The sequence below is a fragment of the Pinus tabuliformis genome, chromosome 8 (assembly GCF_031772625.1).
Source record: "Pinus tabuliformis cultivar Carrire ecotype Pingquan chromosome 8, CPIR1, whole genome shotgun sequence".
Taxonomy (NCBI): Eukaryota; Viridiplantae; Streptophyta; class Pinopsida; order Pinales; family Pinaceae; genus Pinus; species Pinus tabuliformis.
The window spans coordinates 819516227-819530323 of NC_142294.1; the positions used below are offsets into that span (position 1 = coordinate 819516227).

General features: G+C 37.3%; 1 protein-coding gene across 2 annotated transcripts in view; it reads left to right on the forward strand.

Annotated features, from left to right (window-relative positions):
* LOC149238107 (SNARE-associated protein-like protein) overlaps positions 1-14097 on the forward strand; it is a 136242-nt gene that overhangs the window by 47390 nt on the left and 74755 nt on the right. For both annotated transcript variants that reach the window (XM_089372920.1, XM_089372919.1), the window contains exon 2: positions 12428-12583. In XM_089372920.1, the coding sequence (XP_089229046.1) occupies positions 12428-12583 (156 nt within the window). The remainder of the gene's footprint in view (positions 1-12427; positions 12584-14097) is intronic.

The following is a 14097-nucleotide window of genomic DNA, read 5'->3' on the forward strand; positions in this document are numbered from 1 at the left end:
AGGCGCGTAAGAGCGTTCAAGAGAGAGGAACAAATTCATTTAGGGAGAGAGAGTGAGAGAGGTATGAGTGCCATCAGAGAGAGAGAGAGAGATGGGGTGGATTGATTGCCAAGTAGGAGAGGTTAATAATATTATTATAGCATCATAAGGAAATAATAATAATGTTAATAATTTTGATGATTAAATTAAAAAATAAATAATTGAGATTGATTAAGGACAAGTTAAGTGATTTTCTATCATCTATATATGATTACGAATTGATCGAAGGTGATTTACTATTTTTGGAAAGTCATGGTTGCAAATATATACATGACTTTCTATTTTTAGAAAGTCACTATAGAAAGGTCAAAAATGAAATTTTATTCAAGGAAATTCATCCCATAACTGCCAATTTTCAACAGATTTCATCCAGGAGGAGACCGGGAGGAATGCCAAGAGTGATAGTCAGCATTGTAGGGTGGATGAGGAGGAGAATGTTGCCCTTGTACCTAAGGGCAAGATGAAGAAGGAGTCCATGAGTGGGGCCAAGAAGTAGAAAGAAGAACATGAATCCGAGAAGGACATGAGCAAAGTGAGATGCTTTACTTGCCATAAGATGGGTCATTATGCCTTTCAGTGTCCCAACAAGAAGGAGAAGTAGGACATTGTAGCATCAACTGAGGTGGATGAGTTTTCCACCAAGTTTGATACAGAGTTTGCTTTAGTGGTGAGTCTTGCCAATAGTGTTACTTCCTCTAGTGTGTGGTTTGTAGACAATGGAGTATCTTGCCATATGAACGGAGTTAGAGAGCACTTTACAAGCCTTACAAATTATGATGTAGACTTGGAGGTGGTGCTTGGAGATAACTCCAAGGTCAGAGCAACTAGTGTAGGAATTGTATCCTTTTAGAGGGAGTCATTGCCTTCCTTGAAAGTGACAGAGGTCCTATTTGTTCTAGGGCTAAAGAGGAATTTGATTTTAGTGTCTAGTATTGAGAACAAGGGATATGTAGTGGTGTTCTGAGATGGACAAGTGTTTATGTATCCTAGGGGATCTATCATAACTTCTACTAGAGTGATTGATGTCTGTCATGGGAGACTTTATAGGTTCATGTTTTAACGAACCACGACCTTGATGAGGTCACGAGAGGATGATCATGTAGAGCAGCAGGCTTTTGAGCAAGGGAGCACACCACAGATTTTAGGATCTATTGGTACAGGTTCACAGGGGTAAAGAGGATCACCGACTTCTGGGATGACAGGTACATAGGTTATAGGATCACCAGGCACAAATGTTTGGGAGATAGTGCCAAGACCTGAGGGGAAGTCAATGGTGACTTCCAGGTGGCTTTACAAGATCAAACATGCTGCTGATGGCAGCATGATGCCAAGGGGCAAGCATGTCTACTTCAGCGATAAGATGGGAGTGATGAGAAACACCTTCCTTAGTAAGAGGGAGTGTTGAGAAAAATGATACCAAGGAGGTGTTTCCTAGTGCCTTTTGCCTTTAGCCTAGGAAAACACATGAGATTCACTATTTAGTATGAATTTATGAGTTATTAAAGTCATGTGACTTTTTAGTCAATTTATGAGGTACAAAAAGTACATAATACTTTATAATATTAAAGTTTCTTTATGTTTTTAAAGTGACTTTATGAAAAAAATGGTACATGGTACAAAACATATTAAAATGACTAGGGAGGCTCATTAATGAACAGGGAGACATAAGAGGGGGTCAATGGGAGATTAGATCTCCACCCTTGATCAAGGAGAGCTGAGATCTAATTGCAGCCCTTGATCATAGGGTTAGGGCTTCTCTTCATTAGAGAGATTGAAAAGGGAGAAAAGGTAAAGGAGAGCTCTCATATTTCAAGTGTATAGTGGGAGAAGAGGAGGCTGAGATAGCTTCTACTGAAGGAGTCTGAGATAGTTAGGAGGCTGAGATAGCTTCTGTTGAAGGAGGCTGAGATAACTTCTGCTAAGGAGAAGAGGAGGAGATTTTGCTGAAGGAGAAAGGGGCTGAGATAGCCATTTGCAGGTGAGAATCTACAACAGACCCAAGGTTTCAGGCAGTGAGTGAGGCACACATTCCAAGGAAAAGGGAGTGATTCGAGTGCTGAGTTTAAGGCAGGAACTGTACATATTCCAAGGAGAACAGAGGCCCTAAAATCTAGAAATCAGAGTGTTGAGTTCAAGGCAGGAATTAGGAATTTTCCAAGGAGAACAAAGGCCTAAAAATCTAGGAATCAGAGTGATGAAGTCAAGGCAGGGATGGAGTCAACTCAATGTTGAAATCGAGGAGATTCAGCACGTTAAATGCTGAGTTGACTGACACACATTGTGAGGCTGAAGTGCAGGTATGTTGGCACAAAAAACAAGGAGAAAAATCAGTCTGAAAGGCACACAGGTTGAGGAGAAATTGTGAGTCTGCCAGGGCAAATTTCAAAGAGAAATTTGCAGATCTGTGGCATGTTTTCCGAGGGGTCAAAGAGCTGACTGTGCAACGAATTTAAAGGCAGTCAGAGGTCCTGATCAGTGGCACACATTTCCAGATTTGTGGCTTGAGTTTCTAGGAGCAACAGGGAGAGATAACCACCCTGAGTTGTGTATTTAAATGCTGTAAATTCTCTGAGATTGAAAGCAAATAAAATACTCCTTCAAACTGGTTTTCCCCTTTGGGGTTTTTCCAGGGTCTGAGATTGACCAGAAACAAGTGTCTTGAATTTGTGAATGCTTTTGTTTATTTTATCCACTATGTGTAAAGAGTAGTGGTAGCGTAGCAGTTTATTATTTGAATTCACATTTATGTTTACATATCAGCTACATTGAAATGGGTTGTGGGCATTAAACTTCATGTGCAAAACAAACTAAAACTGGAGGGGCTACTGAAATGACCCATTTCGAACTAAAAGGAACATAGAAATATTAGCATGTGTACGAAGCATGCATATGATAGCTAGATATGCTAGCATCACATACACTGCGTATTAAATTATTATGAAATTGCCTAGTAAAAGATAAACAAATTAATTATCGAGATTCTAAGTGAATACTTAACTTAGTATATTGAGTGAGGTACTTGATGTATGTACCACCACCTTAATATATGTAACTATACAAAATGAAAAGGAAAGACAATGTATGATGCAAACAAAAGGGAATATATATATATATATATATATGGTAAAAAAATTCATTGAATATAATATATATTATATAAAATAACAAGGAGATACAATACCAAAATATACAAAGTAATTATAATATATAGAATATAATCTAAAAGATGAAAGTATAAAATGCAAACTAAACCAACTAAAAAGAACCTATTATATATACTATGCAATAAAGAGGAGCATACTATAAAGTCATGAAGAGTTTAACAATGAATACAAATAAGGTATAAAGATTTTATTAAAAGAAGCTTGCTGTCAACCTTTGACCCAAGTGGCGGATGCCTATTCAACCTAAAACTAATGCTTATTACCTTATTCCTTTCGCTCGAGGAACCATGAACAAGAATCACCATTTGGAGGGAGGTGGGGAAATTCTATATAAGAAAGGCAAAGGAGGAATGCTAGGAGGAGAAAATTGGTCTGATAGAGGGGTGAAGTGCGGTTCGGAGGAGAATTCAATCAGAATTGGAGATTTGAGCAATTGTTCTTGAAGGTTTGGGCACAGGGGCCAGAGTGCTTCAATTTTGAAGTATTCTGGAGGTGGGTACCAAGATTGTGCCCAGTTTGGCAGGGAGGATTTGGTCATTTTGGTAATAGGAACAAGTTTGAAGCTACACAGTTCAAGATTGACTTTAAACACGGAAGCTAGGTATGTATCTGTGTTATTTAATTGATAGATTCCTGCTTAATTTACAACTTTTGGAATTTAGGGATATAGTTTTTGTGAGGTCACCACATAAGTTCTGGAGTTGTCATTTTGTAGGGTGTTTTAGAGATTGGTTATGTACCAAGTTTTAATTCTATTGTGAGATCAAGCTCCCTTTCAAGAGTTAATCCTGGTAGTTATTTGGGAAAAACATATTGAAATTCAGACAACACCGAATATTGCTCTAATGATGGTCCTTTTTCTTTGCTTCCTGAACTGCATATAGCCGACAACCTTTTCTTAAACAATGCTTCATTTGCATTGCTGAGATGAAGCATAAGGATACCTTTCTCTTAATACCTGGGATTTGGATCATCTCTCCTTCGTCATTCATGCAGAGAATTATTCTTCCGTAACAGTTTATCCAAGCTTGATGAGCTTCTAACCAATCCATCCCTATGACGAGGTCATAAGTTCCTAAGGATGTGACATATACTTTTAACTTAGTTGAACAAACCCCTAGATCAAATGTGCCTTCCTCAATGCTTAAATCTACAGATTGAAGTTCTTCTGAAGCCATTTCAACCTGCCTGAAATCATTTTTATTGCGAGTTGCCAACCCACATTTATTTAATGCAAATGACGAAATGAAACTATTAGTAGCACCAGTATCAAATAAGATTTTGAGTTTTATGCCATTAATAGTACCTGAGGATTCCACCACTGTGGACTGATGTTCAACCTGGTTGTTGTTGACTATAGTATGGATTCTAAGATTGCCTTGGGTATTTGATGACTCTTTTCCTACTCTATACAGTACGCTTGAGGAGGCTTCTGGGCAATCACGTTGAAAATGCGGTCCTCCACATCCCCAACAATTAACCTGGGGTGATCCCCTTGTGTCAAATTGTGAGTTTCTAGAAAAGGAGCTCTGTCCTCTTGTGCTACTTTCTCTTGCGCTTCTTCCTCTATTAGTAGTTCCTCGAGAGTTCCACTGACTTGCGTTAGATCTCGATGATTCTGTAGATATAGCATTAGTTGCCATGGGAACCCTTGCTCCTACTCCTCTTGGAGTAAATTTATTACCATAAGGAGGTGGTCTCGAACTACTCCCCCTGAAGAAGTTCCGGGGAGTCTTCCCTGGAAATCCAGGTTGTGGGGGTCATGTCGGCCTGACATCCCTTTTGACCCCTAAATGCTCCTCTGCATATCAAACACTTTGAACTACCTCTACTACTGATGAAGGCTTCCACATTCTAACCATGGCCTTGATTCGAGGATTTAATCCATACACGAATCGCTCTGCTTAGCATTCATCAGTATCTAGTTAAGGAACATATTTCACAAGCTCCATAAACCTTATTTCATATTCTTCCACTATTTTATTACCTTGGATTAACGTGTGGAAGACTCTGGCCTGTTGCTCTTGAAAATAGGGTGGCAGGTACTTTGCGCAAAATCTTTCCTCAAACAATTCTAGTTGAAGGAACTACTGATATAGGACACATCCAACCTAGTACCTTGCCTTGGGGTGCACCTGTAATTTTTGTCAAGAAGAATGATGGCTCCTTGTGGCTATGCATAGACTATCGAAACTTAGATCAAGCTACAATAAAGAATAAGCATCCAATGCCTCGAATTGATGACCTCTTCGACCAAATGAAAGGAGCTTCTATCTTTTCAAAAATTGATCTACGATCAGGTTATCATCAATTAAGAATTAAGGATAGCGATATCTCTAAGGCTGCATTTCGAACATGTTTTGGGCATTATGAATTCACGGTAGTACCATTTGGGTTGACCAATGCACCAACATTATTAATGAATCTTATGAATAATGTTTTCTGCAAGTATCTTGACCACTTTGTACAAGTCTTCTTAGATGATATTCTCATCTACTCCAAAAATGAGAAGGAGCATAAAGAACATCTGTGGATAGTATTATCTTGCCTCAAAGAACATCAGTTATATGGAAAGCTATCCAAGTGTTCCTTCTTTCAGAAAAAGATTCATTACCTAGGTCATATTATATTTGGTGAAGGGATCTCAGTAGATCCTGAGAAAGTAAAAGCAATCATGGAATGGATGGTACTGAAGAATGCACATGAAGTGCGAAGTTTTATGGGTTTCGCTGGATACTATTGAATGTTTGTAGAAGGGTTCTCAAAAATTGCAAAACATATCACAACCCTATAGCGTAAAGGAGTTAGGTATGAATGGACTGAAGAATGTCACAAAACATTCTTTGAACTTAAAAGGTTGTTGATCAATGCACCAATCTTGCAAGTACCTAATATGGATAAAGACTTTACCGTATGTACTAATGCATCCAAACAAGGATTAGGTGCAATATTAATGCAAGATAGCGGAGTAATAGCGTATGCTTCAAAGAAGTTAAAGCCTCATTACGAAATCTACGCCACTCATGATTTAGAATTGGCCGCTGTAGTACTAACTTTAAAGATATGGAGACACTATCTTGTAGGGAGAAGCTTTGTGCTTAAAAGCGACCATCAAAGTCTACAATATTTGTTTACCCAAAGGGACTTGAATGTTAGGCAAAGATGCTGGAGTGAATTCTTAAGTGTGTATGACTTTGGAATTTCATACATTAAAGGGAAAGAGAATGTAGTGGCAGATGCTTTAAGTAGAAGACCATGAATATTTTCCCTTATACCTATCAAAGTAGACTTGAGGAAGCGAGTGCTAGAACATCTATTAGAAGACAATTGGTATTTAAAAATGAGATCCGAGCTTGATAGTAAAGATCCAAAATAATCTAAGTTTGAGGGATATGAACTAGAAGATGATGAAATTTTGCAATTCCATGGAAGGATGTACATTCATGATACTGGGGATCTCCGAAACACCATTCTTAGGGAGGCCCACAGAGCACTGTATTTGTGCACATCTGGCGTAAAGAAAATTTTATCCGATACAAAGAAACTTTTTTTTTGGGCAAGCATGAAGCGTGATATTGTCCAATTCGTTGCAAAATGTCTTGAATGTCAGGGAGTGAAGGCTGACCATTGTCACCTAGCAGGTCCACTGCAACCTCAGGACATTCCTATGTCCAAATGAGAGGTGATTTCTATAGATTTTATTGTTGGACTACCTCTTACCCCACAAAAGAATAATGCCATTCTAGTTGTGGATAAACTAATGAAAAATGCCCATTTTATTCCCGTAAGAGATTCCTATGAAGTTGCTGACGTAGCTCGATTATTTATAAATGAAATCATTTGATTTCAAGGAGTTCTTAAGAAAATCATATCAGATAGGGACTCACGATTCACTTCAAGGTTCCGAACTTGTATGCAGTGAATCTTAGGAACTCAATTAAATTTAAGCACAACTTATCATCCTGAGACTGATGGACAAACAAAAAGGGTGAACGTACTAGAAGATATGTTGAGGATGTAGGGTATGGACCAACAAATACAATGAGAAAAGTACTTGCCCTTGGTTCAATTTGTATACGATAACGATTACCACAGTTCAATTGGAATGTCTCCATTTGAAACATTATACGACAGACCTTACAAAACACCTTTAAGTTGGGATAGATTAGAGGACCGAGTAATAGTGGGGCCAGAATTAATTCAAGAGATGGAAGAACAAGTAAAACAAATTAGACAATGGTTAAAGGAGGCATAGGATAGACAAAAGAGTTATGCTGATGTTTACATGACAGATAGGAATTATGAAGTAGGGGATCATGTTTTCATCTGCATCAGACCAAACAAAAGCACCATCTGGTGAAGGAACAAAGTTATCACCTCAATTTATTGGGCCATTCAAAGTTCTGGCAAAAGTTGGACCTATCGTATATCGTCTTGCACTACCACCCCACTTGCATAAAGTTCATAATGTTTTTCATGTATCTGTATTAAGACATTATATTGCTGAAAAATTGCATAACCTTCAATGGAAGGAATTGCAAGTATCAGATGAGGGAACCATTTCAGTCAAACCATTACGTACACTGGAACGTAGGGTTCGACAACTTAGGAACTCCCTGATAGACCAAGTGAAGGTCTAGTGGGACAAGTATAGTTGATCCAGGAATCTTTTGCTTATAGATGTATGAAAAGAATCACATGTAGAAATTGCAGCTTAACACAGAAATCTAATGTGCACACATAAAAGAAGAAGAAAAACACATAAAGGCACGACAAGAAGACAACAAGACTTGATAACAGAGTTCGTCCAACTCGGACTACGTCTCCGGGCCCTACTCGATCAATGGGGAGGCCTTCATATATTAAATGGCATGAAAAGAAGAGAATTACATTCACTAGTTACATAAAAAGAGGCTTATACCTCCATTCTGGAAAATGGTTGTGAAATGGAGACCTCAGATGGAGAAATGGACAACACCAATGCGTCCGTGGCGTTGAGAGGGGCTAAAAACATATAAAACTTGTCCAAATCAGACAAAATGCACTATCGGCCACCTGAAAGCTCTCCTGCCTCGAACTGTGTGCTGAAAATCCTCCCCCCTGTACACTGCTGCGTGCCTTGGGCTTTATAACACAATGCCGCTTAAAAATCAGAGTTGTTTTGGTTATAATAGAGGCCGTTTAGATGGAAGGGTCGGCGGGCACAACAAAACCCTTAAAATAGGCCTTTTATCGTTTAAAATGATAATACACAAAAACCCGTCAAACACTAATAATTCCGACCAAACCCTTAAAAACTGGATCTCAAAGTTTATCAAATCGGGCTCATAGACCCATCGGGTCCGGCCCCATATCGCAATCGGCACATCGCTCTGTCAATAGTCCCGTTAGCGGGGATTGCCGACCGATTGCATCGGCATCACGCTCATACAACGGCCCGGGGTTCTGGTTCTGCCAATCGCCGATCGCGATTGCAAGTCAGCACTGCCCGGTTTTGACCACTCCATCCCGATATCGCCGATTGCTTACCCCCGATTGCGATTTAGTCGGAGATCGCTGATCGGGGGTTCTGCTGTGCTTCCTTAAGTTCGCCCCTTTGACTTCTCCGATTGTGATTTGCCTTCATAAGGCTTAAAGCCATTTTTTTAAGAAAAAGCCTCATTTTCCAAATGAACAAGGCAACATTCTTTCTGCTACAACTTCATCATTTGGACTCGGATTGGTGTGCCGTTCGCACCGTTGGAATCAGGGCGACGAGCACTTCGATCTTATGTCAGGATACTTGTTTTTTTGCCACTTTGAATTTTGAGATTTTCCATGCCATTGTATCTGAAGATCCACCTGGATCAGTAGTCCTGGATCGGTTACCTGAGAATATAGAGATCATATGTTAGAAACACCCCAACTTGTGTTGATTTTGAAGAACTTCGAACCTTATTTTATATATGTTTACTTTATTTTAGCTAAATACATAAGACTAGCATTTTGAATTATTAGATGTAAGAATAAATTTTATTTACTTTGCTGGTACATGGATACCAATAAGAAATATGTTATTTTCTTAACACTGTTGGTACGTGGATACCAATATGAAATATGTCATTTGCTTAACATTGCTAGTACTTGGATACCAACATGAAGTCTAGTATTTGATTGATGTTGCTAGGTAATCTGAATTATGAATTATGGATAAGATATCTATAATTTTATTTTATTCTTGCATACCAACGTGATTGATGAGATGGAAATAAAATAATGGCTACATTTAACTACTTAAAATGAAAGCTAACTTAAAGATATATGGGTTGGACATGACCAAATACATTATATGAACACAAAGATCAATATGGTAGATAGCAACAAATGTGGAATGCACAGAAACTGTTGTTTAAATACAATTTGTATATTGATGCATATGTTATAATGTGTAGACAAGTGTTTACATTACATATAGCATCATTACCAAAATGACCACGTGATGACAAAATTCCAAGAACACTTAAGGCTCAATGAACTTCCATGATAGGGTGTTGACCCTTGGTCCTACTAGCAGGGGTGGAGGTGTTGTGCACTGTTTATCCTCCAAAACTTGGGGTCATGGGAGGACTGCGCAAGTCACGCTCCCCTAGATGTGTGATGATCACTGCAAGATGCTTACTGGGTAATCAGGTTGATAGAGTCGATACTGTCACTTTTGAGGTTTATGAATGGTTAGATCAATATAGCTGATGCCATGGCATATTCTAGTAGAGAATGGATAGGATGGGAGTGAAAGAGGTTAGGAAGGATAAGATGATTCTAGAATAGCTTGGGAGTCTGGTTGGGGTAGGGCATGACTATTAGGTTTGAAAAACTATAAGTGTTCAAAACAAAAATTTTAAAGTATCTTCACATTAAATGAAAATTTAATTATGGTACGTGACCCTTACATGATTATACGAATCACTTAAATAATTATTGATATATGATATAAACCCTAACTTCGGGACAGTTTTTTGAAGGAGGGGTATATGAAATGACCCATTTCGAACTAAAAGAACATAGAAATATTAGCATGTGTACGAAGCATGCATATGATAGCTACATATGCATGCATCACATGTACTACATATTAACTTATTATGAAATTGCCCAGTAAAAGATAAACGAATTAATTATCGAAAATTCTAAGTGAATACTTAACTTAGTATATTGAGTGAGGTACTTGATGTATGTACCACCACCTTAATATATGTAACTATACAAAATAAAAAGGAAAGACAATGTATTATACAAATAAAAGGGAATATATATATATATATATATAAATTCATTGAATATAATACATATTATATAAAATAACAAAGGAGATACAATACCAAAATATACAAAGTAATTATAATATATATTAATATAATCTAAAAGAAGAAATTATAAAATACAAACTAAACCAACTAAAAAGAATCCATTATATATACTATGCAATAAAGAGGAGCATAATATAAAGTCACGAAGAGTTTAACAATGAATACGAATAAGGTATAAATATTTTATTAAAAGAAGCTTGTTGTCAACCTTTGACCCAAGTGGCAGATGCCTGTTCAACCTAAAACTAATGCTTATCACCTTATCCCTTTCACTGGAGGAACCACGAACAGGAATCACCGTTTGGAGGTAGGTGGGGAAATTATATATAAGAAAGGCAAAGGAGGAATGCTAGGAGGAGAAAATTGGTCTGCTAGAGAGGTGAAGTGCAGTTCAGGGAAGAATTCAATCAAAATTGGAGATTTGAGTAACTGTTCTTGAAGATTTTGGGCACGGGGTTCAAAGTGTTTCAATTTTTAAGTATTTTGGAGTTGGGTACCGAGATTGTGCCCAGTTTGATAGGGAGGATTTGGTCATTTTGGTAACGGGAACAAATTTGGAGCTATGATAGTTCGAGATTGACTTTAAATGCGGAAGCGAGGTATGTATCTGTGTTATTTAATTGATAGATTACTGTTAAATTTACAACTTTTGGAATTTAGGGATATGGTTTTGGTGAGGTCACCACAACTACAAGGACCTAGAATTTTCTACATGAGACTCTAGGTTGTGGCATATATATTCTGCCCTTTTGGGTGGATTTAACCCACATAAAGCTAAAGATCAAACGGCTAGGTGCAACACTTAATGCTAAAGCCAAGCATGCCGCTTGAAGTGCGCAGCACAGTCCTAACTCCTAACACACTTGCTTATGAATTCTTTCTGAAAGCTCCTCCTTCATTATCAGAATCCTCCCAAATATTGTACTTCTGTGGGTATCACTGTCAGGATTTGTAGTTGTGATTCCATCTTCCGGACATAGAAAAGTGCAGGAAGGAACCATGAGGTGGTTGGACCATCTTTAGTTACTGGTTATTTAATGCAGCATGTTTTATATAAGATACAGTAAGGTAGTTGTGTGTATATGCTAAGTGATTTCATACCTTTGAGCACCTAAAAGCTTTCTGAGATTTGTAATTCAGCCATGGGCTGCGGGGAGCTGTTCAGCCCAGGAGGAAGAAATTTGGCCTATTCCTAAGTTAAGTAATCTCGTGCTTATTTGTTCCATGGTAAACATGTTTTTCTCTAAATCATAAATCAGTGGTCACACATACTGCTTATCTGTATCTTTATTAATTGAAGAATTATGTATATAGATTTTGATGAGTGGCTTTGCTGTAATTGAGTTGGCTTATTTTGTAGCTGGGTAATTGCTTACTGTTGTGGTCACTTTAACAAGTTGAGGCTGGGGAAAAATTCAAGTAATGATATATTGGGCATGTGGGTGATAGTCAGTCCGCTCCCTATGAGATGCTAATTATATTCTGAGGTAAGAAAGGAAGGCTGTTTTCCCCTACGATTTAAGAATACTCTTAACCAGTTCCACTTTACCATAGAGGGACCTGTTACATGTGCATATGTGCTCTTGTTTTCTTTTCCCTTTTTACTACCTAAGTTTTTGGGGTGAAATTGATCTTTCCTTATAGATATTGATGGATTTAATGAGAGTGAATGTCCTGAGGGATGTAAATTTTTGAAGTTTGTTGTGGAATAATGGTGTTTGGCATGCATTTGAACGTAACAGTTCACTGCAAAAGAGATATACTTCATAAATTTAAGTACTTATGTTTTTTCCTTATATCTTTTCTTCGCAGGTAAGGGACAGTTTCCTGAAACATAACTTGACAATTAACTTTTTGTTTATTTTCTTGGCGAATCAGAATTGGATAAACTATTGGAAGATGCACCTGTTCCATTTGTTACCCAGAATTCAACCAAGCTCTCAGTTGTCCGTAAGCGGGTTTCATCTTTAACTTCAACTTTACAAGTTGTCCAAAAGCGCATTGACAACATTGAGCGAATGCTTTCTGGGCAAGGTATGGTCTTTTGGACATGACAACATGACTGTAATCTATATCTCTCTTTTGATCCTTTGCTATGTTTGGGGAATTCAAAATTTTACTTTGACTTTCTGTTGCATACTTGTTTTGTGTTCAGAGAATGTGGCTTCCTCCTCTTGTGGTTAATTGAAAAACTTACGTACTTTATATACTGCTTATTTTCTTTAGTTCGATTAAACAAAAATAGTCACATATGGAAGGGTATGCAGTGCATCCCTCAAAATGTCTTTGAAATATCAGCTTCGGGTACTTTTTATCATGCTTTGCATTGAAAAGATATTGCACTCGTCTGAAGATTGTGTATGGATCCTTGAAGACATGATGTTTAATCCTGTTATCTTAATAATGCAAAATACTCTGCTAGGGAATTGCATTTGGTCTCATTCGCATGATTTCTTCACCATTTGTAAGGAAGCATTACATGAGCAGAGTCCAATTGATTCATTTTTTGTTTTTTCCAAGAAAAATCTTTCAGCAAAACCCATGGAATGCTTCCCCACACTCATGGATGGTATTCTCACTATAACCCATTGGTATAGACTAGTGCACTTAACCCAGGGAGATTCTAACCAGGTTCCTGATGACATGGAACTAGCCAAATGCTCAACAACATTGGTGACAACCAGTTGAGCTGACCCCTTGCTTTAAGAATCTTATTTATATTTTAATCCATTAAATATTAATTATTGTTATTTAAAAAAAGTATATATTCATTTCTTTCCCCAAAATTAAATTCATTCCAAACATTTTTCCATTCAAAGGCTAATTATTAAAGATTTTTCTCTCTCAATTTAAAATACATTGAGAAATGTGATTTTTTTTGGGTTATCTTTATGCATATCTGCCTTTCTGCTTTGCAATATACGCGCGATTATAACAGAAAATGCAAAAATTCACAGCTGAAGGAAGCGCAAAAGAGAAATTGCCTCAAAACTTTATATTTCATCAGATATATACTATATATAGAAGAACAAAACTGGTAGATGGAGAATTTATGTAGAGGTAGGCAAGATATCATCTTTTACTAAGATGATGCATAGTTGTAAAGATAATAAAGATACAAATAGAGTACATGATTTCTTCAGTCAACTATTGGTCATGACTGAGTCTCATCTTATTGTCGAAGTATGTAGTGTAAACTACAGATTATATCGAAGTTTAATTTATGTACATACTTCATTAATCTACTTTGTATTTTTTTCCATTCAAGACTAATCAATAAAAGATTTGCTTTATGCCTGCAAAATGTAAAATGCTTTTGGCTCTTCTTTATGCACATCTCCCTTTTCGCATTGTCAAAGTGTGAGCTACCATTTGCATCAAAATTTAGTTTTATTTACATTTGTTAAGTTTGCATTTTACTTATAATATCCATTTCTTTACTCACTTGTAGTTCTGAGATATTTGGTAAAACAATGCGTCTTGTTGCACTCAAATTGTCAAAGTTCGAAGGAAGCGGAAGTGCCAATTTTTTCCAACAGGATCAGATC